This window comes from Pipistrellus kuhlii, unplaced genomic scaffold, assembly GCF_014108245.1.
Source record: "Pipistrellus kuhlii isolate mPipKuh1 unplaced genomic scaffold, mPipKuh1.p scaffold_m20_p_15, whole genome shotgun sequence".
NCBI classification, from domain to species: Eukaryota; Metazoa; Chordata; class Mammalia; order Chiroptera; family Vespertilionidae; genus Pipistrellus; species Pipistrellus kuhlii.
In genome coordinates, this window is record NW_023425460.1 from 43,302,804 (window position 1) to 43,330,126 (window position 27,323).

Below are 27,323 nucleotides of genomic sequence, written 5' to 3' on the forward strand. Positions count from 1 at the left end.
TCCACCGCGCGTTCCACCGGATAGCGTTTAGAAAGGCCAGGTTGAAAAATGCTGAGGGAGTTCATTAAAATCCAAGTTAAAGAAAGAAAAACACCAAGTAAATATTGTAACTAAGTAACCGTGGTAACGATTACAGGTGGTCAGTCATGGTGGAAAGCAGTCATGACAGGGGCTCACCCGTGGACTGATGTCTGGAAAAGTTAAGTTCAAGTTCATTGCATGCTCGTGGGATGCCAGGGGCTTTGCCTGTGTTGCTATCCCGACTGACAGCTGATGAAAGCGACGCTCAAAGAAGTGAAATGGTTTGCCCGAGGTCACATGACTAGGAAGGAGAAGAACTTGGATTTGATCCTGGTCTGCCTTACCACCCAAATTGCCTTTCCTAAATCCTACCCCTCAGGCAAGGCCACCTCCTCCGGGAAGCTTTCCTGGATTATGCGCTGGGAGAAAATAATTACACCTTTATTTGACCAACTGCAGGACTGTATCATATAGCATAAGTAGTTCCTGATCAGGAGCCAGACAGACCAGGATCAAATCCAGGTGAGGGCAGGGAGCCCCAGGCAAGGGCGGGGTTCTGTGCCACTCACGGCAGGCAGGCAGGCCGTGGTGAGGCCTGGAAGCTGCAGGTTGCCACCCTCTCTTTCTCGTCACCCCCTGGAGGCCTGTGTTCCCCTTTCCCTTCTCGGCTCTTGGGCACGCCTGCTGGCTAGCTGCCAGGAGGAGCAAGTGTGGACTGGAGTTGCCCAAGTTATCCTGAGGATTTGTTCACGGAAGGTCAACCAGTCATTCATTCGAAGCCCCCTCTGCTGAGATGTGGGGGCCTTTTGTGTCTGAAATGTGCCCTTTTCACTTTGGGAGGATTTTTCACTTTTTTGTCAGCCCGTGGAGAGAGTGTCAGGGCTCTCACTGCCCCGGAGGTGGAAGGTTCGGGAGCTGAGAGGTGGGATGAACCCCAGGCCTCCCTTCTCGATGGGAGACTTGGCTGCGGCCAGTTAGAAGTAGAAGCAGCGGGGATGGGGGGGAGGGGGGGAAGACTCCAGGGCTCTGTCTGTTGTGCAATCACCTCCAAGCAGGTAGGATTGTGAAGAGGCTGCAGAGATGCTTTCACGGGGCCTTAGAAATCAAACCGCTATCAATATGCTAATTACAGTGGTACTTGTTTACCATTTCATCGGGTCCTGGAGAGCTTTTCCTTGGCAACACGCCGACAGGCATTCTGTTCTTGAAACAGAAAGGCTGTTACTTTCTAATGAAAACCCCCAATCCAGGCTTCCCCTGTGTCCAGCCATCCCTCTTGCAGGGAGTTAGTGGGTCCAGCCCGGGCCTCCCCAATTGAAGGTGGGGTGGGGCGTGGCGGAGGTGCTGACGCACTTCGGAAAGCAGGCAGCTCCTGGAGGCGTCGGCCTGCCAGCGGCCCACGTCCCAGGCCGGGTACCTGCTAAGGTCGTTATACGTCTGAGCCTTATTTTTAGCAGCGGCCTCGCTCCTAAAATCGGTTCTCCTGGCGTCAGTTCTGGGCCGGAGGAGGCAGGTGCTGCTTGGAAACGTCTTTCTCTCCCCCCATCACTTTTGTCCTGAAAGAACCTGACGAAACACTCAATGGCATCCACACCGCTGCCGAGGGCAATCTAAATATTTGTTTGGGAAACAGAGGGATGGGTGCTTTATTGGCTCTGAGGGTGGAACGCAGAGCGCAGGAAGCAGAGCTGACCACACCCCTCCACTCTCCGAGGAGGAGCATGGCTGGGGCGGGAGCCCTCTGGGAGCTGGAGGGCTTTCTGTCACTGGCCTTGGCTCCAGGGAGGGGTCGGAGATACCCAGCGATGGGAACGGGGCCTTTCTGAAGAGGCGGCTGTAGATGCTAGGAGAAGAAGAATACGTCAGCGAATGGATGTGTTTTGTAAATCCGATAAATATTTAAGCACCCACTGCGCAGCAGGCCTGAAGTAGGCACTGGAGAGACACTGGCCAATGTTCCACGGCTGAGTGACGCAGGGACATGAAACAGCTAGTTATTATGCTCACAGACTCTGCGTCTGGAATTCAAGGAGGGTACAGCAGGGGTGGCTTATTTCTGTGTTTTAACACACACACCCCCAACCCCTTCGAAGAGCCTGGGGCAAGACCTGAAATCTGGGAGCGGGGATGTGCTCACAGGTCTGGGGGTTCTGGCTGTTGGTGGGGCCTCGGCTCCTCTCCTGGGCTTTCTCACAGTTGGTGGCTGGTTCCGAGGGTGAGCATCCCAGAGATGGAGAACTAAGCAGAAGCTACCAGCTTTTTTGTGACCCAGCCTGGGACGTCACAGAGCGTCTCCTTGCCCACGCCCTGTTGGTTGGAGTAGTGACGAGGCCACGCCCAGACTCAAAGGCGGGGAGCACAGACCCAGCCTCTCCGCGGAAGGGGTGTCAGTGACTTCGTATCAAGAGCCTGTGGGATGTACAATATATACATTTCGTAGCAAGTGTAAGAGAGACTGGGAACTATGAGCGAGGAAGAAGAGGCTATAAAAAATGGCAAGGCTGCTGGGACTGGTTTGGCTCAGTGGAGAGAGTGTCGGCCTGCGGACTGAAAGGTCCCGGGTTCGATTCCGGGCAAGGGCATGTACCTTGGTTGTGGGCACATCCCCAGTAGGGGGTGTGCAAGAGGCAACTGATCGATGATTCTCTCTCATTGATGTTTCTAACGCTCTATCCCTCTCTCTTCATCTCTGAAAAATCAATAAAATATATATATTTTTTTAAAATGGCAAGGCAGATGTGAAAAGAGGACTTTGCAAAATGGAAATTTAATAAATGAAAGTAAAAATTCAATGGCTACATGAAGGAGCAGATTAGACTTAGTGGATGCAAAATTAGGCAGGTGAAAGCTACGTTTAAATAAACGAACTAGAACGCAGCCCAGACCCATACCGAGATGGGAATAATAAAAGACAGGGTAAGAGGCATATAGGACAGAGCGGAAGGTCCAATACCTGTCCTGCTGGGTTGTCAGAAGGAGATCATACAGAAAATGGGAAGGAGGTCATGTTTTAAGAAATAATGACTGAGAATTTTGCAGATTCTTTTGACAGATATGAAACCTCAGATAGAAAGTTCACTGAATCCCAAGGATGATAAATAAAATAAAAATAAATCTGCTGTGCACGTAGGACAAAGAGATGATTTTAAAAGCAGCCAGAGAGAAGAACAAGATTTTCCTTCTGGGATCAGTGAGGAGTCTGTGCGTGGCTTCTCAACAACAATTATGGAGGCCGTAAAATGGTAAAATATCTTCCAAGTGCTGAGAGAAAGCCATGGTTAGCCTATAGTTCTATACCCAGTGGAAGTTCCTTTCGAGAATAAGAGCAGCATTAGAGACAGGAGGTAGAGAAAGAAGAACAAAGCTTGGATAATTTTCTGCATATTTACTTCACGCTAGGATGTTTGGAGGCAAAAGAAAACACTAGACAGAAGGTGTGAGGTACAAGGTGGGATGCTGTGCAACCACTTTGGTAAATATTTGGCTATATTTAAGCAAATGCTGGCTGTATAAAATGATGTCTCCATTGAGGGATTAAATAAAAACAAGACAGAGCTAAAGTACCGGACTGTAGATTAGAACATGTGAGCTGGGAGAGCATAATCAGAATGAATGCACTGGGAGCTCTGGCTGTCTCTTTCGGGAGGGAAGTAAACATGTTGATGAATTTTGGATTTGTGAATGACAGACAGTGATAACTTGGAAACTAGTAGAGTGGCAATTTCCAAATGCAGATGAGGACTTTTAGAGGACCCTGAGGCCCTTTCGGTGAGGCCAGAACTATTTTCATAATAATGCAGAACCATCCCCAATCATATTATTTTTCCTTTTCACTCTTATTCTCTCGTGCGTGTAGAATAGTTTTCTCGAGGCTCCTTGATGTGTGATGACACCATCACTCTGAGGGTTAATGGAAGGTACACTTGTCTATTCTTGTATTTAAAGTTTTCTCAATTTTATGTCCTCATATGGAAAATATGAATAGATATAACCCACACAAACAAAAGCTGTTTGGGGCCCTCGATTTTTAGAGGTGCAATGAAGTTCTGAGTCCATAAAGTTTGAGAACTGCTGAAGTAGAGGGAGGGGGGAGGATAAGAGAAACAGTGAGTTAAAAGACAATCCTTATGAAAAGGCATTTTCTGAGCCTTGAGAACAATTGTTATATTGGTCTATAATTATCTTTCATTCTCTTCACTCTAAAATAACTCGTGCTAGAATTGTTTAAATTTAGAGAACTTATGAAGTAAGGTGCTAATACAGTCTGTAGGTCTGAGAACCTTGATCGGAAAACACAGATATTTACATGACTATTCATAACAATAGCAAAATGACAGTTGTGAAGCAGCAACGAAAATAATTTTATGCTTGGGGCTCACCACAATATGAGGAGCTGTATTGAAGGGCCGCGGCATCAGGAAGGTGGAGAGCCACTGCAGTAGACTCAGCCCAGCCACCACTGGTCCCTTTGCTCACGAGTTCTTGACACAGTCTAGGGGAGGATTTGCCTTCCTGTGTGGGAACCCTTCTCACATTGACAAAAGGATAAAGACTTTGCTTTACTGAAATGTAGTCTCCAGCTCTCCCTTTTCAACCCACCAGTGCTTGGCTATCGCACGCTCCTGCTACGGCATTGTCAGAGCAGACCCAGCCTGGGCCTGCGAGCTGCCACCCGCACTGAACAACAGCTTGTGGGTGACGCCAGGCGAGGGGAGGAAAGATTCTTAGCAGCCAGTGAGGTGTAGAAGCAGCCGGGGCCAAGCAGAGCCCGGAGCCCAGGCAGAGAGCGTGCTGCCAAGTGCTTTGCCCTGTCCGAGGCAATAAAAGTGTTCTGTACATGTTGTTGTTTTTCTCCTTTCATGTGACAGAGCAGGGCTGAGTAAGGAATGGCGATTTGACCAATTTGACCAAAAATGCAGGTGAAGCTTGTTTTTGTTCCAAAGATAAAGCGACTAAATGGGAGACGGGTTGGGCTGTGGCCCTCTGCTTACTCTGGTCAAATTCCTTTGCGCCCAAGACAGTCTCGGCACCACAAGGAGGTGCCTTAAGAGGATCCTGTGTCTTGCCTGCAGATCTGTCTCCTGGGAGAGAGGCTAAGGCACCACGGGGGAGCATGCTGGGTGCCATTGATGCTTGCGGTCTGGGAGATGTTTGAAAAGGTCATGGTCATTAACGGGGATCGGTGGGGAATGTCCGCTCTGGTGCATACCTAGACTGAATTTCTGCCCCGTGGGTGGGGGGTGGGGAGCATTAGAGTCCAAATTCTTGTTGGTTTGGCTGCCCTCCAAAGACCTGTGTCCAGGCGCCAGGGAAATTGTGACTGAAGCTCAAACTCAGCACCCCGCCATTAGACAGCTCTGCTTGTGTTTCCACGCAAGCAAGGGTCCCCCATCGCCTTCCCACCTCTCACCCCCCACCTGCCCTCGTGGCCACGTGGTGACCCACGCACCCCCTTTGTGTATCAGAGCTTCTGCATGGCCACTAGCAGGGTGTTGGATGGGTGGGGCTCCTGCTCCTTGACTCAGACGCCTTGGCCCCATGGAGACTGGGTTTTGGACAAGGTGTTGTGGCAGCCTTCCCAACGGGGCCGGGCGGCGTCTGCCGAACAGATCCTGGTCCTCTTGGGATGGCCGTGCCAATCACACGCCGAGGAGAGAGGCCCCGGTGTATGGAAAGTATGTGGGCCTTGGATCATACTGTGGTGGCTTGGCATGGCTTGGCCGTTTCTTTCCAAGACCCCAGCTGATTTCCCCATTGTGCCCTGAGAGGCAGCAAAGGGCCAGCTCACGCAGGTCCCAGGGCACCAGTGAGTGCCTCGGGGCCAGGGGTAGTGAGGGCTGGGAGGCAGCGTTCCTGAGGGGCTGCCCCGAGGGCATGGCTAGCCCAGGCTCCAGTGCTGTGCCCATGTTAGCATCGGGCTGCATTCCCCGGAGCTGCAGGATCCTCATCCCGTTGCTCACCTGAGAAAACAGACTGAGTGTGCCTCACTCGTAGCAAATGCTCCCCCTACAGTAGACGCTCTGATCATGTGGTTTGTCTGGGGCCTCCCAGGTGGTGAGTGGTGAGCCAGGACTGACCTTGTGTTCACCTCTTGACCCAGGCCAGACCCTCTTACCCTGCCACCTGACTGCCTTCTCCTGGGCATCCATAGGCCTCTCGGGGAAGCAGGCAGGGCAGAGAGAGGCATAGCTCTATTTTACAGACCAGGAAACGGAGGCCAAATGGCTGTTAGAGATCACGGAGCTTGTAAACGGCAGGGCTGAGCCTCAAACCTCCCTCTTTTGATCACATGCCCTGTGTTCGTCAGCCCGGGCTGCCACCACAAAACCCTGCAGGCTGAGTGGCTTCCACAACACTTGTTTCTCACCGTCTGGGGGCCGTGTGCCTGAGCTCAGGTGCTGATAATAGAGTTCCTTTGTGGTGAGGCCTCTCTTCCTGACTTACAGACAGCTGCCTTCTTTCTGTGTCTTCACGTGGTCTTTCCTCTGGGGGCGGGAGGAGGAGAGAGAGAGGGGGGGGGGAGGGGGAGAGAAAGAGAAAGAGAGAGGGAGAGAGGGAGGGAGGGAGAGGGGGGGAGGGAGGGAGGGAGGGAAGGAGGGAGGGAGAGAGAGAGAGAGAGAGAGAGAGAGAGAGAGAGAGAGAGAGAGAGAGAGAGAGCAGTCTTTGATGTCTCTTCCCTTTATAAGGACACCAGTCCTGTTGAATTAGGACTTCATCCTTAGGGCCGATATAACCTTACACACCTCCCCGAGGGCTCCATCTCCAAAGCTCACTGAGGCTTAGATCTTTGACATGTGAATTTGGGGAGGTGGGGATGGCGGGCACAATTCAGTCTGTAATGACCCTGAGCCCCTGCCAGTTTTGGGCCCCAGATCACACCAGGAGATGGCCTCTACTGCACATCACCGGAGTCACAGTTGTGCAGGAACCCAGGGGTAGGGCTGGGCCATCGGGAAGGCTTCCTGGAGGAGGTGTGTGTGTGACTCTGGGGGTGTCTGTGCATATAGAGACTTGCTGGGCTTGGGAAGTTGGCCCATTTGGGACTCCCGCCCATTTCAGGGCAACCTCACACGAGGTCCCCCCACTGGTTCAGGTGAGCTGTGGCTGCTCTCCAGGAGCCACTTCCTCTCCGTTGATGTGGCAAGAGGGGACTGTCTGGTCCCGTGCTTGGCCCACGCGGCAGCTGTAGCTCGACGCAGCCAGTCAGATAGCATTTCAGGTCTTTGATGCGGAAGAGAATGGAATTCCAGGTGGGCAAAGGAGGGCAGGCGTGGCTCCAAGAACCCAGGCCTCTGCGCATGGCAGCCAGCCCCGGCTCCTTGGGGAGCCTGGTCCTTCGGCAAAGGAGCACTGAGCTCGGACAGGACCGTGTGCAGAGCCCTGGCTGTAAACTCTCCCGCCCCGCCCCCAGCGTCTGTCTGCCCTTCTCAGACTCCCTTGCTCGCTGTGGCCGGGGAGGGAACCCTCACTGCCAGGTTTAAAATGCACAGTCCTGCCTTGTCTGCATTTCTGGAATGCGGGCGGTGTTCCCCAGGCAGAGAACGGCGTTCGTACACCGAGTCCTCCGCGGGGTCCGGGCAGATTCCAGTTCCAGGCGGGGCTGTAAGTAGGTGCCCAGCCAGGAGGGACAATGCAGACGGCTGGGGAGTCTGGGGGAGGCGGCGGAGGGGAGAGGGTGCTGGAGGAGACTGGGGGAGGCCAGGGGAGGCCAGAGAGCCTGGGGAGGCTGGGGGAGCCTGAGGGACTCAGCTCTTTTGGTAGAACTTCCTGTTTCTCACAGTCCCTCCACGGAGGCCTCCGTGCCAGGGGCTGCCCCAAAGCGGACTGTGAACGCGTCATTTTTGGGTGCAGAGCCTGCCGTTGGCCTCTCACGTCTGCTCCTCCGCTAGCACACCGGGCCCCCAGTGGCCTCCCAGGGTGTTCAGTAAGCTGCTTTGCAGAGTGTAAGCCGCAGCTCGTCTGAGAGGGAAACGGCCCAGGGAGCCGCACGGTCAAGTCCTGGACGCTCTTTGCTGCCCCTGCTTAGCCAGACGGAGTGTCTACCTTTCCGCCTCCCATCCCTGGCCTTCCTCCTCTGCCCTTGGCCCAGGGCCCTCCGATCCAGGCCGCGCGCTGTTCCCAGGCCCGGGTCTCCCTTTGGCCCGAGGGAGGCCCCTGAGTGTTCCTGAGCCCGTGGCCCCGCGGCCCCTCCGGTGGGAAAGGACGGCTTCCCGGCGAGGGAGAAGCAGTGTGCCCTCCGCCCTCCGATTCCCAAGGGCAGGTCTCCTCTCTGGGACGGTCCGGCCAGGCCGGTTCCTGCCTCCTGGGTGCATGCTGGGAGCAGTGGGGGCTTCAGAGCCAAGGAGGCCTGGACTCAGACCCAAGCTCCTCTCCCGACACGGTGTGAGTGCGGGCCAGGCCCTCGGCCCCGAATGCCAGCCCGCAGGGTGGCAGTAAGTGCGAGCATGGGGTCTGAAAGCGTGTGGCTGCCCGTAGGTGCCGAAGACATGTGTGGTCACTATGGTGTGAGTGTTCCTGGCACCTGCGGGCGCACATGAACAGATGCCCACGCTCATTCTCCAGGATGTGGCCTCTGCTGCTCTCCAGCTGCCTGGATGGAGCCTTCACCTTCCTCCTCATGATTAAAATCACGCCGCGATTCAGCAAGCCCAGCATTCATTCATTCATTCATTCATTTATTCATTTAGTCATTCTCCCATTTCTGAGAACCCGCCACGTGCCAGGCTTTGCTCTGGGCACTGGGGACACAGGCATGAGTCACAGACCCAGGGGGCGGGGCGGGAATCACTCAGACCATCCGCAGGCAGACTGGAAGGCCGCCTGTGAGGGCCTGGAGGAGAGGTTATGGGTGCCCCGCACCGGTGGAGGCTCCAAGGGGCTTCAGAACTGAGAGGCAGCCCTTGCCCATGGGCAGTATGGGCACCGTTGCGGGCTGCCCCCACTCTGTGCTCTGTGCCATCAGAGGCATGGCTCTGCAAGTAGAAAGTCAGTATTAAAAAAAAAAAAAAAAAGAAACACCAGTTCTTAGGAAGCCCCCAGTGGCCCTGTGTACAATCTGTGTTTAGCTGCTTAAATAAAGGGGTAAGAAACTGCCTGGATGCCTCCCCCTGGAGGGGTGCCCGGCACCCACCTGCCCAGCCCTGTGAGGGAAGGCGGGGTCACCACAGGTACTGTGTGGCCAGCTCAGGGTTGCCCCCCTGCCCATGCCCCTTGGGGACCCCAGAGACACGTGGGTCCGAGTGGCTCCCGCGTGGCCCCCACGAGGGCAGGTTTGCACAACTTCCCCGGCCTGCGAAAACAGATGCGGCTCCCAGGGTGCTGCCTGGAGTTCCTGGAAGCAGAGTGTTTGTTTTATATAATATACAGCAAAAAAAAACACTTATGTTGACTTCACTCCCTTCCAACATCCAAACTATAACTCTTGCTGAAATGCCCTTTAAAAGCGGTTACCCGGGAGATCGCGGGAGGAAGACGAAGCTGTGCTCTGCCTTTCAGGCCGGCGTCCTTAAAGTAAACCCAGGCTTTCTGAGACTCGGGGACTTAGCTCCCCCAGGGCACAGCCCTCGGTCTCCCACTCAAGTGCGGGGGACCCTGGGAGCCTTAGCAGAGCCTGTGGGTGAAGGGAGGGTGGGTACCCCGTGTTTGGAGCAGCATCTGGGCCTCCCACTCCTGAAACTCCGCCTGGCTAAGGAGACGAGGCTCAGGTGGATCAGCCTGGTTCCAGTTAACCCCTCATTGGCAGTGTGCGCTCACACTCTCTCCGGGTTGGGTGGTGAAGGAGGTGGGTGCAGGGCAGTGGTCAGCAAACTGGGGCTCGGGAGCCATATGTCACTCTTTGGCCCCTTGAGTTTTTGGCAAAGGCCAGCTTAGGAGTACCCTAATTGAGTTAATAACGATTACTACCATACGTACCTACCTATATAGTTTAAGTTTAAAAATTAGGCTCTCAAAAGAAGTTTCAATCATTGTACTGTTGATATTTGGCTCTGTGGACTAATGAGTTTGCCGACCACGGGTATAGGGGGTTTGGGCAAGAATACTCCTTTGAATAGTAGTGGATAGCTAGTGTCCTCTGAGGGTGTACCATGTGCCAGGCTGTGCTAAGCACTTCGATGGAATCACACCGATGAGGTCAGTCATAGTATGGCTATCTCCATTTAAGAACAAAGAAAGTGAATCTCAGAAAAAGATCCTACAGCTAGGAGGTGATGGTTCCAGGCAGAGAATAGGTTCAGCTACGGTAACAGAGACCCAGACGAACGTGGGTTTAAATAAGGTAGCTTATTTCTCTCCCATGGAGCAATGCTTGGGAAGGGGTCAAGGGCTGCGGTGGGCGTTCTGTGTGGCTGCTCCTTCTCTTCTGTCTTTAGGATGTTGTTGTCTTCTACACGATCCAAGATGGTGCCCCGCCGTGTCTGCAATCTGGTCCATGGAAAGGGGGTGGTGAAAGAATGAAGCATTTCCTTTAAGGGCATAAGCAGAACTAGATTGGACTCACTGTTTCTGCTTACATTCCATCGGCCAAAAGCCACCTTGGTCATATCACCAACACGTAGCCCCAGAGGCGATTGGGAAATGTAGTTTTTCCTTTGGGTGGCCATGTGCCCAGCTATAAGTAGGAGTCCTGTTACAACAGGAAACATGATGCACAGACATTGGGTGATTGGGATGTGAGTCCAGGTGGCCCATGCCCCTCACCTCGCCACCGCCTCTCATCCAGGAGGAATTCTAGGGGAAAAACCCAGAGCTATACCGTAAGCCCCTTGGGTGGGTGAGGTGGTAGGCGTTTCTGATGATCCCTTGACTTTCTGGGCTAGCTCCCAGCAGGGCACCAAGGGGGATGGGGTGGGAGAGAGGAACCTGGCCTATCAGATCCAACCTCAGCTGCATGAGCTGAGCAAACCTGGCTGTGAGGAATGTGAGGAGAAGGGGGCTGGGAAGTGCCGTGACCACCGCCAGCTGGCTGCTGGGTCAGGATTCCTTTGAGGGTGGAGTCCGCAGCTACTTCTGTCTGTACGAGAGGTTCAGGGTGTCCTGCCGGCTCCCCCAGCTGAACCCCAACGTGCCTGAACGATGTCTGCAGGCTGAGCTTTCAGGATGAAACGTGATTCTGAGCCCCCTTTGGGAAGAGCTGGACTCTCTCCCAGTGGCGGGCACCTGGCCGTGTGTGTACATTCCCGATTCCCGTCCTCCTGCACACACGTGTAGGTGCTGTGTGTCAGCTGCAGGCCCCTGCAGACCCCATGCAGGGAAGGGCCTCCGCCTCTCTCCCGCCGAGCCCCAGCTGCTGGCTCTCCCTGGCCCTGACTCATCCAGAACAAGAGGCAGTCTCAGCCTGACCTCTCCGAGCCCGGCCCCGGGAAGACCGTGCTGAGCCCGGGAGCGGAGAGCTCGGCTGCCCTGTGGTCAGCTGCATTTTCTCAGCGAGGCTGCTCTGCGCGCAGGTGCTCAGGAGGAAAAACAAGCCGGCGTCGGGGGTTTCAGTGTGGAATTTTTCAATCATCTGAACATTGTTCTTGGCAAGGAATGATTTAAAACAAACAGCCGTGTGGGTTACACTGGAGACCAGTTGGAACTCGGGGTTTCACCGCAATGGTATTCTTTGATCGGCTCAGTCTTTCCTCTTAGTCTTTTCTCCCCAGCCTTCTCTCCTGTGCTGAGTAATGGAGGAGGCGGCCTCTTAGGTGGAGCATCAGTTAAATATCTGTCAAAGCGTCTGTTCCCAGCCAGGCCGGCGGAGGGGGAGGAGGAGCGCCAGCGGAGAGCCGTGCCCCGCTGAGCCTCGCTTCCCAGGTCTAGACAGCGATGAGCTATGTGGCACTTCACAGAGAAACCGGGACGAGAGGAGAGCGTGCGCTCGGGGTCCCGCAGGCTTCTGTTCCGTGTTTGTATAGCTGAGAGGGCTTCGGTTTCAAACACGTGGTATTTGGCAAGAAGTGGTACTGCCTGCTGGCAGATCAACTGCTGTTTTATTTCGATTAAAAAAGGAAAAGGGCACGAGGCCCTTGCTTCCCCCTCCTGATGAGCAAAAGCGTCTCCTTGGCTCCACGCAGAGACGGGCCCCTGAAGATTTATGTGAGACACCTGCATGGCATCGACCGCAGGATAGCTGCACTTCACAGAGTTTAAAATGCCAGTTCCCAGCCGAAACCGGTTTGGCTCAATGGATAGAGCGTCGGCCTGCGGACTGAAAGGTCCCAGGTTCGATTCCGGTCAAGGGCATGTACCTTGGTTGCGGGCACATCCCTAGTGGGGGGGGGGGGGGGGCGTGTGCAGGAGGCAGCTGGTCGATGATTCTCTCTCATCGATGTTTCTAACTCTCTATCCTCTCTCTTCCTCTCTGTAAAAAAAAAATCAATAAAATATATTTAAAAACAAAATGTCAGTTCCTGGGGTTGGGTGGTGGTGGGGGAGGTTTGAACAACTTGATCGGGCATCTCGGCGCCAGACCTGGGTGGGACCCTCGGGTGAGGGCCTTTGAATTGTAACGAAGGACTTCTCCTCCCTGTTCATGCTGATCCAGAGCCTTGGAGTAGCTGAGGCAGCTAAGCAGGCACCAGGGGGTGGACAGGACAAGGCCCCTCCCCTACCTGGGCCTCCGTTTCTCCATCTGAGAGATGAGAGGGTCAGACTGGCTTTCCTGCGGGTTTTCCGCAATGTCTGTGACTGTGCTCCCCCCAACACAACCTTCCCTGCTTTGACACGACCGCACGGCACAGGAGGAGGAGGTGGGCGCCAGGCAGGGCTCTTTTGCCGCGTGGCGGATCCTTGCGTGACCCTGACACGGCACAGAGTGATTGGGAAACAGGCATGCTAGAATGCCTGTTTCGCACATGGATGCGTTAGGTCGTCAACCTGTCACTCATTCACTTGTTAACTGTTCCTGCCTGCCGGCTCCGTGCCAGGCCCTGTGCTGGGTGTGGGGCCAGGGGTGGGGGGAGTGGGGGGCGAGGGGGTGCAGGGAACAAGGCAGCCTGGGCCCTGCCTGCTCCAAGTTGGGTCCAGCCCTGTTTGGACGCCCGTCCTGTTGGCTTGCAGGCCTGTCTCGCTGTAGGTCTGAGCGCAGGAATGTGCTGCGAGACGCAATTCCAACACCCTATTAAAAAGCCAAGCATTGACGTGTGGACACGGGGGACTTTTAAGATCGCTCCCTCCAAGGAGCAAAGGGTTTGTTTTGACGAAAGAAGGGTAAACAGGAGCCTGGCGAGTGACTTTTCTCACGGCTGCTCCTGCTGGAGTCCGTGGCTTCGTTTTGGGTGAGCTCATACGTATGCACACCGTCCAGGGGGAGGCGGCGGAGAGAGAGAATTTGTGGTTCAGGTGTGGGGACAAGGCTAACTCTGAGGACAGCAGCCGAAGGAACGCGATGGCATGTAGGTTCTGTGTCCATGTAGATGCGGGCCTCCCAGCCGTAGCGCTCAGAGCTGGGGAGGGGGCGGCATTCTCGGGCTTTCCGGAGGGGGCGAGGACGGAAGAGTGCTCCAAAGAATTCCGCGCCGGCCCAGCCCTGGAGCGCACGGGCCAGCTGACAGCGAGCCCTGAGCGGCCTGGCTTCCCCAGGCCTTCGTCTCTGGAGACAGGAGCTTCCGGACTCAGTGTGCAGAGCAGCCCTGGGCCCGGAGCCTTGGAGTGACCAGTAGGTCATGGGTATGTCCAGGTTTCCAGGGTGCCCTGCCCTCTGGGCCGCTGGAGATTGCCAGGATGTTGAGGTTGGGTCCTAGGTCCTTGCCTGCTGCTGAGGCAGATCCCTAAAAGCTAAAAGATGCAGAAAAGTTGTTTAGCAAAACAGGAAGAGAGGAGTTCAAATCTCACATCTGCCTCTTGCTCTGGGGCCTCGTGCTACTAAATGCCTTCGCCAGCTCCTCATTCTTTGGCATCTAATAATGTAGGCTGGCCAAAACCGGTTTGGCTCAGTGGATAGAGTGTCAGCATGTGGACTGAAGGGTCCCGGGTTCAATTCCAGTCAAGGGCACGTATCTTGGTTGCGGGCACATCCCCAGTAGGGGGTGCGTAAGAGGCAGCTGATCAATGATTCTCTCTCATCGATGTTTCTAACTCTCTGTCCCTCTCTCTCTTCCTCTCTGTAAACAGTCAATAAAATATCTATTTTAAAATGTGGGCTGGTATTAGCGCCTGTTCCGTAGGGCTGTTGGGAGGATTGCAGGAAACAAAGCGTGAGAAGTGCCCAGCACGTTGCCTGCTGGACAGCAAGCACCCCATCACTTTCCGGTTTCACTCACCAGGTGGCAGTGGGAAGTGCACCATCGGACCCGAAGGAGGGCTCTTTCTGAAAACTAGCTCTGCCCCGCTCCGTGCAGCCCCGGCTGAGATCCCAGCACCGGAGCGTGACTCCGCTAAGGGGAGTCTGGCCCGAGACCCCAGCTGTCTCTACGTAGGTTTCTACCGAAGCAACATGCCTCTCCCCTTCCTCCTTTGGAATGTGAGCTTCGGTGACTTCTGGGTGCTGACCAGTGCACCCCTCTCGTCCCAAATCGATCCCCTCCTGGGTCTGGGTCCGAGCTGAGGCAAGGTGGCTTGAAGGGAGGCGTGGACATGGTTTCTCAGTCGGCTTCCAGTGGCCGGGGCGCTCCGGGCTCTGTTCCTTGGGGAAGCCCAGACTGGGTTTGGCCAGTCTTACGGGTGCTGTGGTGAGGTAGCGGGGAATTGGGCTTTTATTTTCATCATCATCATGATTTGGTGTGAGCGAAAACTCCAGGAGCAGAGAATAACTGCCGCCTAGCATTTGTCCTCTGTACCCCAAAAATGAGGACCGGGGGGGCAGGTCTGAGGGAAAGACGAGTTCGGTCTCAGATGAAGAATAGACTTTTCACACAGTTTCGATGAAGAGGGAGGGCTGAGCCCTTTGCAGGCGAAGTGCACGGACCCAGGCTGACTGAGCCTCTGAGGAGGGTCATGTTGAGAGGCTCCGGGTGGCTGAGCTGCTCGGACCCTGAGCCATCAGCACTGGCAGGAGACTGTCCGTCTGTTGCCTTCGCCTCGCCAAGCATTTCCTCCTCCTCCTCCAGCGCCTTGGGCCGGCACAGCTGGGAGCCCCGATAAGCCCTGGCCGGCGGCCCAGGAAGCAACAAGCTGCCTCTGCACGGAGCCCGCTGTTTGCCTTGGCCTCGCTCGCCCAGCCACTTCCTGGCACCGCCCCTGTGGCTTTTGCTTCATTAGCTCAACTCCAGGTGAGGCCAGTCCCCAGGGCCCTGGATGGCTTCTGAGCTCCCTCTGCCCCCCTTACACCCCCTCCCCATCTCCCCGCTGTCTCCCCGCAGGCCAGGGCAGAGGGCAAAAAGGGGGGACAGGCATTGTCATCCAAGGGTAAATGACAAGAGCACTCTGAGAGACCAGGCATAGAGAGGAGGAGTAACAGCTGGGCTCCTCACAAACTGCTGGAGGCCGGGACCCCTGGCGCCTTCGAGCAGCCCCGCCCAGGCCTCCCAGAAATGCTGCCTGTCCAGCTCACGCTCACTCTGCTGGCACTCCGGCCCGGGCAGGCGCTGGAAGGCAGGCAGCTGCGTGGGCTTAGGGACCCTGGTACTGGGTAGAGGCCCATGCCCATGCCCATGCCCCTGTCTCCACCCCCACCAGCCTTCTCCCCGTGGAGCCACCAAACTGGGAGGCGGGGCACTTAAGTTCCCTTGTGAACCAGCCTCATTTTGTAGAAGGGGAACCAAGGTCCAGAGAGCACAATGGCAGGTCTGAGGTCATGCAGGGGTCAGAGGAGGAGCTGGAGGCGAAGTCCAGAGGCCTGGCCTTTGCTGAGCTTTTCTGGAGCGGGGGTCGGGCAGGGCCCTGCTCAGGCCCACCTCTCTTTGGGGGTCCTGGGCCATCATGGCTGCCACTTCCCAGTGCAGCACACCACCTGTCCCCCCCCACCTCACTGGGCACCCAGAGCCCTCTGCTCCCCTCGGACGGAAGCCCCACTGGGAGCAACTGTCTGTCATCTAGTTGCTTCAGGAGACCTTCATTTCTGGCTGGTTAACTATTGGGGGGCGGGGTTGAGCAAGTTCAGGTCCAAGGTTTCTACTGCTGGATTTGGAAGCATGTGGTCTCCACATGTCCCTGATCGGCTTTGTCATTCCTTCGTCTTCCATAGGCACCCTCGCTCCTGCTCTGTCCAGGCACCGTCCCAGGTGCCGGGGATAAAAAACTGGGCTGGCTATCCAGTGTAGCTTGGTGATTGAGCATCGACCTATGAGCCTAAGAGACCACGGTTCGATTCCCAGTCAGGGCATTTGACTGGGTTGTAGGCTGAATCCTCAGAGTGAGGCATGCAGGAGGCAGCCTATCAGTGATTTTCATCGTTGATGTTTCTCTCTCTCCTCCTTTCCTCCCTGAAATAAATTAGATAGATAGTAACGTGTTTTTTGTTCTTTGTTTTACATATTTTTTATTGATTTTTTTTGTTTGTTTTGTTTTTTTACAAAGAGGAAGGGAGAGGGATGGAGAGTTAGAAACATTGATGAGATAGAATCATTGATCAGCTGCCTCCTGCACACTCCCTACTGAGGATGTGCCCGCAACCAAGGTACATGCCCTTGACCGGAATCAAACCTGGGACCCTTCAGTCCTCAGGCCGACGCTCTATCCACTGAGCCAGACTGGTTAGGGCAAAAAATATGTATATGTATATATATTTTTTAAAGCTGAACTGGACATTTCATGCAGTGTTGGAATCACCCGGGAGCTGTAAGCAGTGCTGACCCACCCTCTGAGATCTGACGCAGTGGCCTGGGTGTGGCCTGGGCATCTCAGTTACCAAAGCTGCTTGTACCCACATGGACGTTTCTTTCCAGGGAGGAGAAAGCTTTAGGAAGAATGTGGCCCCAGCAGGATGGCGGCCCCAGGTTGGCTGTGAGCAGAGTGAGGGAGGCCTAGGTCACCGATCGCCCACCTTGGGGACCTCACTGACCGCCAGGTGGCGAGCACTGCCATGGACGGAGGCCTTCCCAGGTGCTGGGACCCCCGCAGGCCAGGCAGGGCCGAGCAGGGAGTTCTGCACTCGCCTGCACCAGGCGCTGCACCCGAGGGGGTCGTGTCTGGCGGTCACAACACCTTTGCTTCCCAGGCCACAGCTGCGGGCCCTGTGTCCCTGTGTTTCCTTCTTGTTGGCATTTTCGGGAGCTCCCATGCTGCTGTGCCCGGCGCCTCTGGGCCCTCCTGTCAGAGCCCTGTGCGAGCACAGAGGGGAGGCTGACGGAGCAGTGCACATAGGACAGCCCGAGCTCAGCGATCACAGACCAGGCCTGGAACCCGGGCCCCCGCTTGGTCCCCAGCCTTCCCAACATGCCAGGCTCGTTCCCGCCAACCCTGCACAGCCTCGTGTCTACCTAGCCACTCCTGGGCCCCCCTGCGCCGCCTTCCCCTCCATCCACCCACCCAGCTCTTCGTCCCTTTCCCTACTCCTCTGCTTTGCTTGGCCTTGAGAATAAGGCGAGGTCACTGCCTAACGGGGGAGCCCGGTTATTCCAAAGGGCCCCACGGTGATGGCGTACACCCCTGTCCTGCCCAGCTCGGCCCCCAGCCCTTTTCCAGACTCCCACACATCTCCTAGGGTTTGACTGCAGCCGGCGGGTTCAAGCCAGAGACCTGGACCTTCATCAAAGAGGCCGGGCTGGTAGCGGCTGCTGCCCTGAGCCCCTAGAAGCACACTCCAACCCACCTCCCTTTTTCACCTCACAGATCCACACACAAGGGCCCCCTTTCCTCCCCATTTCTATCCCTTCCCCGCTTGGCAGCCCAGCCTCAAACACCCTACCACCGAGTGGATGGTACCTGTGGCTTGTCCAGGTGCCACCGAGCTTGGTAAGACGTTTGGTGCCGCAGAGAGACACGTGACACGTATGACACGTGGTGAAACTAGAGGCCAGGACGAGAGGGACACACGGCACAGGAGGACGGGCTTAATCTGGGCGTGTTTGTGTAATGTGCCATATGCCGTTTTTCATCCACATAGAAACATCTTCCTTGAAGTCATCGGAGCCCACTCAGCTGTTGCTAACCAAACACCAAATGTTTCCCTTTTCCTCCCGCCTGCGCCTTCCAGGAGGCGGGCGGGCGGGCAGCGGCGCGTTGCCGTTATCCGTGATGCTATCTCGCCTTTCAAACGTCAGAGCGCCTTCCCTCCGAGCAAACGCCCGATTGTTCTCCCAGCGCTGGCAGGAATGTCTCAGAGAAAGCTGTTTCCAGAGCACGTTCCCGATGGCTGTTTCAGACCTGGCGTGTGGCAACGTCAGGGGCTCCTGTCCGACCCAGTCTCCTTACATCTGTTTTCTTAAATTGCCGGAGGACCTACCAGGAACCACACACACACACACACACACACACACACACACACACCCGCCCCCGCAAGAAAGAACCATAATAATCCCCAACTCCTGGTATTTCGATAAAACAATGTTATTAAATTAAATCAAATGAAACAGAAACAAATCCCCAGAAGGTAGAGATGGCTCCAGGGATCACTTTGGGGCACCCCCCCCTTCACCCTCCCCCCCGCCCCTGCCCCCGCCCCCCAGGTACAATAAACATGTGGTTTCATTTCCAGGGCCTCGGGCCTGAGTGGTTCCATTTCCTCAGGAAGCTGCGTTTCTAGCTCTTACTTCTGAAATGGGACGTGCATTTTCATTGGCCCAAGTTCAAGGAGGGCCTGGGGCAGCGAAGAAAACAGTCCTAAGCAGGTTTCAGCCGCGGGCCACCCCCTCCTCCCCCCTCCCGGCCGTGACTCCTTGCTCCCCCTCCGAGAGGGATCGGGGCCAGCTCTCCGAGGGGAGGCGGGCAGTGCGGCCTCGCTCCCGGGGCTCCGGCCTCCGGAGCGGGCCGTCCCCGTGTTCTGGCCCTCGGTTGGGAAAATCTGGTTGCCCTCCAAGCGTCCACATACCACAGGCTCTTAATTAAGAAAGTATGTTCCCATTTCATGTCACTCGAAAGGAATGAAAACAGTGACAGCATCTATTTATCTCCACTATCAATATCATTCCTGTTTCCAAGTCCCACGGGGGGGGGATAGGAGTCTTGAAGGAATCGGCTGTGGGTTGTGAGAGTTTAACCCCGGCCATGTGCTCTGAGGACACGTGTGGCTTCTCTCTGAGGGGAAGGCTCCGAGTGCGGGAGCCGAAGGCCGCCGAGGCCTGGCCCCTGCCCTCCGGGGGCCTGGGGGCCTCCAGCAGCTCAGCCGTGGGTGGGGTGGCTCGCTCTTTCCTTGGTGCTTATGCAGTCAAGGCCCCGTTCGCTAGCCACTGCCCTCCCCCCACGGCATCCTCAGGGGAGTAAAAGCCACCGCTCCTTGGGGCTTGTGGAGGAGATGCGATCTGTTCAAATGGCAGCTGTGTATGTAGGGCCCGCCTTGTGCTGAGCCTGGGCCGGGCACGCACGTGGACTGGTATTGCTGGCGCTCAGTAGCAACGGCTCACCCCGGTTGCCCGCGTGGTGCGGGAGGCAGGATTAAGGGATTTGCCCAAGACCAGATAGCAAGGTAGTACATTTGGGCTGCGGTGGCAGAATACCAATGATAAACAACAGAAATGTATTTCTCATCATTCCGGAGGCTGGGAAGCTCAAGATCAAGGTGCTGGCAGAGCCTGTGTCTGGGGAAAGCCTGCTTTCTGGTCCATAAGCAATCATCTTCGCACTGTGTCCTCCTAGGCCAGTGGTCGGCAAACTCATCAGCCAACAGAGCCAAATATCCACAGGACAACGATTGAAATTGCTTTTGAGAGCCCAATTTTTTATTTTATTTTATTTTTTAAAAATATTTTATTGATTTTTCACAGAGAGGAAGAGAGAGGGATAGAGAGTTAGAAACATCGATGAGAGAGAAACATCGACCAGCTGCCTCTTGCACACCCCCTTCTGGGGATGTGCCCAAAACCAAGGTACATGCCCTTGACCGGAATCGAACCTGGGACCTTTCAGTCCGCAGGCCAGTGCTCTATCCACTGAGCCAAACCAGTCTTGGCGAGAGCCCAACTTTTTAAACTTAAACTTCTTCTAACGCCACTTCTTCAAAATAGACTCGCCCAGGCCGTGGTATTTTGTGGAAGAGCCACACTCAAGGGGCCAAGGAGCCCACGTGTGGCTCACGAGCTGCAGTTTGTCGACCACGGTCCTGGGGCAGAGGGATGAGGAGCTCTCAGGGTCTCTGTGGAAAAGGCGCCAATCCCACGCGTGCTGGCTCCACCCTCTCAAAGGCCCCGCCCTCCAGTACCATCGCAGTGGGGATGAGGTTTCTGCAGGTGCCTTTTGGGGGGTGGGGGTACCATCAGCAGCTTACTGTGACAGCAGCCTGGGAGATTCTCAGCAAAGCACCCAAATGACACAGAGGTGGGGAGGATGGGCCCCTGGTCTTGTTGCGCCCTCTGTTGGTTGGCAGCTGTATGTACGGTATATAACGTTTTTCAGTCCTTGCATCGGTCGGTGGACATTTCGGTTCCTCCCACATTTCGGTACTGTGAAGGGTGCCACAGTGAACATGGGCCTGCACATAGCTCTCTGACGTCCTCATTTCGTTTCGTTTGGGCAGACACCCCAAAGTGGGGTTGGTGGCTATATGATGACAATTTAATTTTCTGTGGGTCCTCCACCCCCTTCAGCGGTTCTCGAAGGCTCCCTGCAGTGATCTGAGGCCTGGCCTGGGATTCTTGCCCCTACGCCTCCTGGCTTCCCACCTGGGGATCTACCCCCCCACCGTGGCTTCTCCTCGCCCCGAATCCTCACCTCTGGCCCCGTTTCTTTGGCTTTGACCTTTTTCTCCTTCCCCAGCACTCAGCCTCTCCCCTGCCGGCATTGCCTTCGGCGACCCTGTCACTCCCATTCCCATGTTCCACGTGCTGTCCCTTGAGCACCACCGAAACCCACCCGTGGGCATGCCGGCAGCATGTGCCTCCTCGAACGTCTGCAGCGTATTCTGTGCTGCTCTTCCCAGCCAATCCGTGAATGGAGAGGGGCCTAAAAGACCATCACAAGCTCCAGGACACGGGGCTGTGCCCTTGGCCAGGGGGCCATGCGCTCCACGGAGGGGCTGGAGCCCACTGTGCACTCAGGAGGGCGGTGAACGAGACCCTGGGAAGGCAGGCTGGGCTCAGACAGGCCAGGGCTGGACCCCCAGGGCAAGGAGGCCAGAATGGAGTCACTGAACCACTGTGGCATCCACGATGTCAGAGCACCAACGATTCCTTTGGACACCTGTCCACCAGATCTCTGGGACTGTGGCCAAGGCCACGTCACTAGGACCACACCCCTATTCTTGGTCTCAGCTGATGGCCAGCTGTTGACTCTAGGCCTGGATCATTAGCCCACTAGGGTGTATAAGGTGCACCCCTTCCCACCCAGTTACCCACCCCTCCCTCCTCCCCAGGTGTTAAATTCAAGAAGAGAGTCTTAGAGTTGAAGGAACCTTCTAATATCAGAAAGCAAGAGACTTCGGGAGAGAGTCTGTGGGCTAAGTGAGGGAGCTGAAAGAATACAGCTGCAGTGATTGGCTGATGCTGGATTCTTTGGGGCAGCGGGCCCTGTGCCCCTCCTGTCATACTTAACAACAGCCTCTTTCTGGCTGGAGGGAAGGACCAACAAGGCGCATGGCCCAAAGCAGGAGTTCCGGGTTCTAGAAGAGCAGGGGTGTGTGTGTGTGTGTGTGTGTGTGTGCGCGCGCGTGGTGTCTGTGTGCACAGCATCCAGCGGGGCCCCAGCCTGAGAGATTCAGACAGAAGGCTCTGCCCCACTGTCCTGGACGCTCCTGCTCACCAGCCCCCTCACCATCCCAGGCGCTTGGATTTGCACCTCCTCCCGCCCCTCCATCAACTCCCGACTCCTCCCCACCTCCCCTGGCTTCGTTCTCCCTTTTCTGAAAGATGCACAAGCGTCGCACTTTGGTTTTGTCGCTCCTGCTGGTGCCTCCTCAGATTGGCCCATTCTCCCCACTTATGCTGAGAAAAGAGCCCGCATAGATGATTGCTCCTCCTTTTATTTCTCCCTGGGCTTCCGGGGGGCGGCGTGCTTGCCTGGGATGCTGAGTGTCGCTGGGAGCGGCGGAGAACGAACGGAGGTGCTGACAGCTCATGTTGGGTGTTTACTACGCTGTGAGTTTATGACAGCCTTGTTTCCATACTGACAGCGAGCGCCATATGGAGAGGGAAAAATGCTGTCAGATGAGCCCTCAGGCAATCACAACACAGTACATGAAGCCTCATAATTGCTTTCGGAGGAGCGGGGGCGGGGGTTGCTTCAGCCACATCAGCAGCGCGGCGCGCGGTGCCAGGATGGAGTAAAGCGGGAGTTTGACAGCAGGTGCTTCCCTCTCCTGTGTCCGGGCCGGGGAAGCTCCGCTGATGGGGAAGGGCAGGGGGCATTTGCTTTCCTCACCTGTGGGCGTGGGCGTGTGGGCGGCAGGGAGCAGGCAGGCCGTGCCCGCAGGGCGGTGTGCTCACAGGTGCAGCCCAGACCTGCCACCCTCCAGGCCTCCTTCCAGACTCCCACTGTGGCTGAGGAGGACACTCATCTGACCTGACATTTTATTACTGTCACCCGGGATCTTGTCAGCTCACCTCCCCCCCCCCCCCCATCCCCCACACACACTCCTTTCCAACAGAATCCAAGATCCCTGAGGCCTGGACCACATCCCATCCTACAAAACCGCAGGGCTGTGGGTTGTTTGTGAGCCGTCTGTGCATGGAGAGGTGGACTGGATTAAGGGGATAGCTCAAGGCTAGTTTCAGCCCCCAAACCACTCAAGGAGGGGCCCCCACTGATCAGAGTGCCCACTTGTGAGAATGGGAAATGTGGGAGTGGCTTCTTGTCCAGCAGAATAGCTAGAGCTGTGAGCTCCTGCAAAACCAGTCCCCGCCCTCAGGCAGTTTCCCGGGAGAGAGCTGGGCTGTGAGACTCTGGCCTGGAGACCTAGTCACTTGCTCCTTCAGTTGCAAGAGTCAAACCCAACACCAACTGGCCTCAGCACCGACTCTGGGGTGAGGACCCTGCGGGCACCGCTGGCCAGGCAGGCTGGCTGGCTCGGGCCCCTGTGCTGTTTGGTCACCAGGTTCCCACTTCCCTCGGCTCTCCCCCCGGTGCTGGCTTCGTTCTCCTGGGCTCACTGCCTGCTGGAGGGACAGTTGTGGCAGCTCAGGGGTGGCCAGTTCCTCAGCCTTGTCACCCAGAGAAGAGCAAGTACCTAGCAAAGTTCTAACAAAAACCCTGGAAGAGTCCGAGGCCCACTCAGGTCAGGGAACCTATCGTTGTGGCCATGGGAACGGGGCTCTGATTGGTTAGGGATGGCTGGGTTCTTACAGACCGGGAGAGAAGAGTCCCCAGAGCAGTGGTCGGCAAACTGCGGCTCTGTTGACTAATGAGTTTGCCGACCCGTAGGGGTGTCGAACTCAATCAGAGAAGGGGCCAAAATCTAAAATCCAGCCTAAATCGCGGGCCGAATGGTTTACTGAACAGTCATAAACTGACATTGTGATGGAAACGCAGCGGAGTGCAGTGATGACAGCGCGTTGCGGGCCACATTGCAAGGCCTGGCGGGACGGATTTGGCCCGCAGGCCTTGTGTTTGACACATGTGGTGTAAGGCATTACCCTTACCCAGGAAGTTTTGGCTTCAGGTTAAAGACATTAGTACATTATCACAATGTTTTTTTTAAGTGTTTTTCCCTAAGGCAGTGGTCGGCAAACTCAGTCAACAGAGCAGCAAACCGCAGCTCGTGAGACACATGTGGCTCAAGAGCCACAGTTTGCCGACCACTGCCCTAGAGGAAGGGAGATGGCGCAGACTGAGAGTCCACACCCATGATGACAACAGGTGGTTTGTTAAGCATTTGCTATGTGCCAGGCTCTGGTCTGAGTCCTTTCTACGTGTTGTCTCATTCAGGCCTCGTGATAGTCCCAGGAGCTGGGTCCCATTGCCGTTTCCAGTTTTCGGATGAGGAAACCTAGGGATAACTGTGTCCAGTGAGTTGTCACATGGGCAGAACGTGGTGAGGCTGGGATTTGAACCCAGGCGGTATAGCTCCATAACCCAGGCTCACAGCCCCCTACTCCCGACCTGCCCGTGGCTCCGTTCTTGGTGCATGGACACGATGGCCGTATTGGTATCTCCCGTTGTGGTCCCCATCTCCAGAGAAACACCGCGTCCTGGCTCCTCCTCGGAGGCAAGGACAGTCGCCCTCCTGTCCAGGCAGCTCCTGACCCAGGTCTGACTCAGCCCCCATGAAGTCTCCGGACCGTCTCTGCACAGCTGCAGGGTCAGAGGCAAACTCACGGCGCTCGAGGAGGCTCACGGCCACGGCCTCGGCCCTTGAGAAAGCCTCTGGTAGCCACTGCAGGAAGAGGCGAGAAGGGACCCCCCCCTCCCCACCCCCAACCTCCATCTGACGTCCCACGTGGGCTTTCATTTTCCAGAGGAGCCTGGGGCCCAGAAAGGACACGCGAGCTTCCTGAGGGCACACAGCACGTCCGTGGCGAGGCCTCTGGCGGCCACTGAGCGGCTGAGGGCTGGCCACGGCCACTTCTGTCCCTGGGCCTCTAGCGCCTCCGGGGGCAAAAGCAGGCTTTTCGTAATTCGAAGCATCCCAGACTGGCTTTGTTCCAGTTGGACAAGAATGAAAGTTTTTTGTTTGTTTTTTACTGTATTCATTAGGATGCTTTGAATTACAAGTAATTAACTCTCCCCCCCCCCCCCCCCCACAAGCAAGGCTCTTTATTAAGTGTTTCAGATATGGTTGGGCTGCAGGCGGGGTTTGATCCAGAGACTCATGGCCCCACCAGGCCCCACGTCTACTTGTAATCCCCCCAGTTCTGGCCTCCTCTGCGAGTCAGCCTTGTCCTCGCAGCTGCTCCCTTCCCAGGGTCAAGAACGCGGCAGCAGGCTCCGGCCTTGCCCCTCACACCCCTTCCACAGGCCAAGAGACCACCTCTGCTCAGCCCGCCAGTGTGATTCACTCTGGTTTTCCTGGCGTGGGAGAAATGCCTGCCACCCTTATCCGGTCACGTTAACCCAGGCATGTGACATGCTGATGGCCGGCCAGGTGCAGCCATCATCCCCAGAACGGATGGCACCTCCACACAGAAGCCAGGGCATCGGGAAGGGGAGCGGGCTGGGAGCGGAGGCTGAGTCTGCGGGGCCTGGGGGCACAGAAAGGCCCCTGAGAGTTTGCCAGGCACCTCGCTCCCTCCACCCGGGACATTACATCCGGGTGTGGGTGGGTGGGACTGGGACGGCCCTGGCTGGCCCTCCCCCGGGTCTCACCGCATTCTTCTCTTCTTGTCTCCAGACAGAGACTACTGCAGCCTGTGTGACAAGCAGCCGATCGGGAGGCTGCTCTTCCGGCAGTTCTGTGAAACGAGACCGGGGCTGGAGTGCTACATCCAGTTTCTGGACTCCGTGGTAAGTCCCCGGTCCCGGGGGGAGGAGGGCCCTGGGTCCCGGGGGATCAGCGATCGCGTTTGCCCAACGAAAACGCTGGGCCGTGTGGCTTGGAAGGGCGTGGCGACCAGAATGGCTGCTCAGGAAACTTCCGTGCAGACAGGCGTGTCCTCTCCAGGTCTGCACCCCGGGCGGCCGCGGGTGGCCATCTCCCCGCCGGGCCCCATTCCTGCTGCTTTAACAGGAGGCCCTGCCAGCTCCCTCATTCCGGGGCCTGGGCTGCGCACGACTGCACTGGGGATGCTGTGTGGTTGTCCCAACACCCCGAGGTCATGCTGGAACCCCATTGTCTAAAAGTCCAAAGTTCGTGGTCATAGACTTGTTTCCTGTCTACTGCCCACTAGGAAGCAAGCTCCCTGAGGCCAGGACCCTGGCTCCGGGTCCCCCCTGCCTCACACAGAGCCCAGCCCACTCTGGCATCCAGCAGGTGTGTGTGCACTGAACGCGTGTTGGCGGTTTCCAGCTTGTCTGACAGCTGCTGGCACATGGGCCGTGATTCCCACCACGGGGGCCGCCTGCCCCTGTTCTGGCCGCTCACCTGCACAGCAGATGTGAGGGACCGCAGGCAGGGATGCGCAGGAGCTCCTCCGCCTGGCCTCTGCCCCCAGGTTCCCAACTGGCTGCAGCCATCCCACCGCTGTCTTGGTGTAGGGAACGGCCCCGTAGGGCCTACGGTTCTGTGTCTTCTCCCGGGTCTCGCTGTGGCCCTCTGGACCACAAACCCAACTGCCCATTGACGGTCTCCACGGGACCCTCAACGTCAGCATGTGCTAAACAAGTGGTGGGCAAACCATGGCTCGTGGGCCATAGGCAGCTCTTTGGCCCCTTGAGTGTGGCTCTTCCACAAAATACCACGGCCTGGGCGAGTCTATTTTGAAGAAGTGGCATTAGGAGAAGTTTAAGTTTAAAAAATTTGGCTCTCCAAAGAAATTCCAGTTGTTGTACTGTTGATATTGGCTCTGTTGACTGATGAGTTTGCCGACCGCTATCCTAAACACCCAGAACTTCTCCCCAGACCCCCCAAACTACCAGCCCTGACTCGTTCCCTGGGCCAGTAACCAGTCACCCAAGCCTGAATCCTTTGCATCGTCCTTGATCTCTCCTTCTCCCTCCTCCTTTCTCCCACCCGATCAAGGACCCTGTGCAGGGCTCCTGGATCCTCCCAGACCGGCGCCCTCCCCTCCATGGCCTCCGTCCTGGTCTTAGTGCAGGTTCTCTGCGTGTCTGCTGTAAGCAATTTCAGCGTTCTCCACCTTGGCTGAGCAGTAGAAACACCCGGGGAGCCTTAAAAAAAATACCAGCGCGCGAACGGAAGCCCAGACTCCACAGTGTGTTTCTCTGGGGGGGTGGGGCCTGGCATTTTCATGGCTTTTTATTGTGGAAAATGTCAAGCTAGAAAGGTAAGAGCCTACGGAGTGGGTTAACGAGCCCCCACGCTTCCTTCACCCACTTCAGCAAGGTTGAACTCAAGGCCAGTCTTTTCCGCCCACCTCCGCGCCTCCGTGGCGTTCTGTAGCAGATCTCACATGTATTATTTTATCTGTGAACATTGCAGATGGGTCTCCAAACGAAAAGGGCTCTTTTAACGAAGATATAACCGCAATACCATTACCATAACTCAAATATTATTATCCCCTATTACCCACTATTAGTCCGTACTCCCACGTCTGGCTCCCCCTGGTTTATAAATGCCCGTGTTAGCGGTTGACAGCCGTCTCCCTCGTCCACCCAGAACAGAGCCCTGTGGTCGGAATGCTGCGTGCTCCCCCCCACGTGGCATTTAACAGGCTCCTCTGTGTTCCTTGTGAATTGCTCAGTAATCAGGCCCATTTCAGCTGGAGGGAGGGGACTGACTGCCTAAGTGGCTTTGAGTTGCTCTG

The 27,323-nt window shown here is 56.2% G+C and overlaps 1 protein-coding gene across 4 annotated transcripts in view; it reads left to right on the plus strand.

Moving 5' to 3' along the window:
• GRK5 (G protein-coupled receptor kinase 5) overlaps nucleotides 1-27,323 on the plus strand; it is a 157,050-nt gene that overhangs the window by 88,080 nt on the left and 41,647 nt on the right. For all 4 annotated transcript variants that reach the window (XM_045582147.1, XM_036439213.2, XM_036439215.2 and 1 more), the window contains one exon: nucleotides 25,292-25,404. In XM_045582147.1, the coding sequence (XP_045438103.1) occupies nucleotides 25,292-25,404 (113 nt within the window). The remainder of the gene's footprint in view (nucleotides 1-25,291; nucleotides 25,405-27,323) is intronic.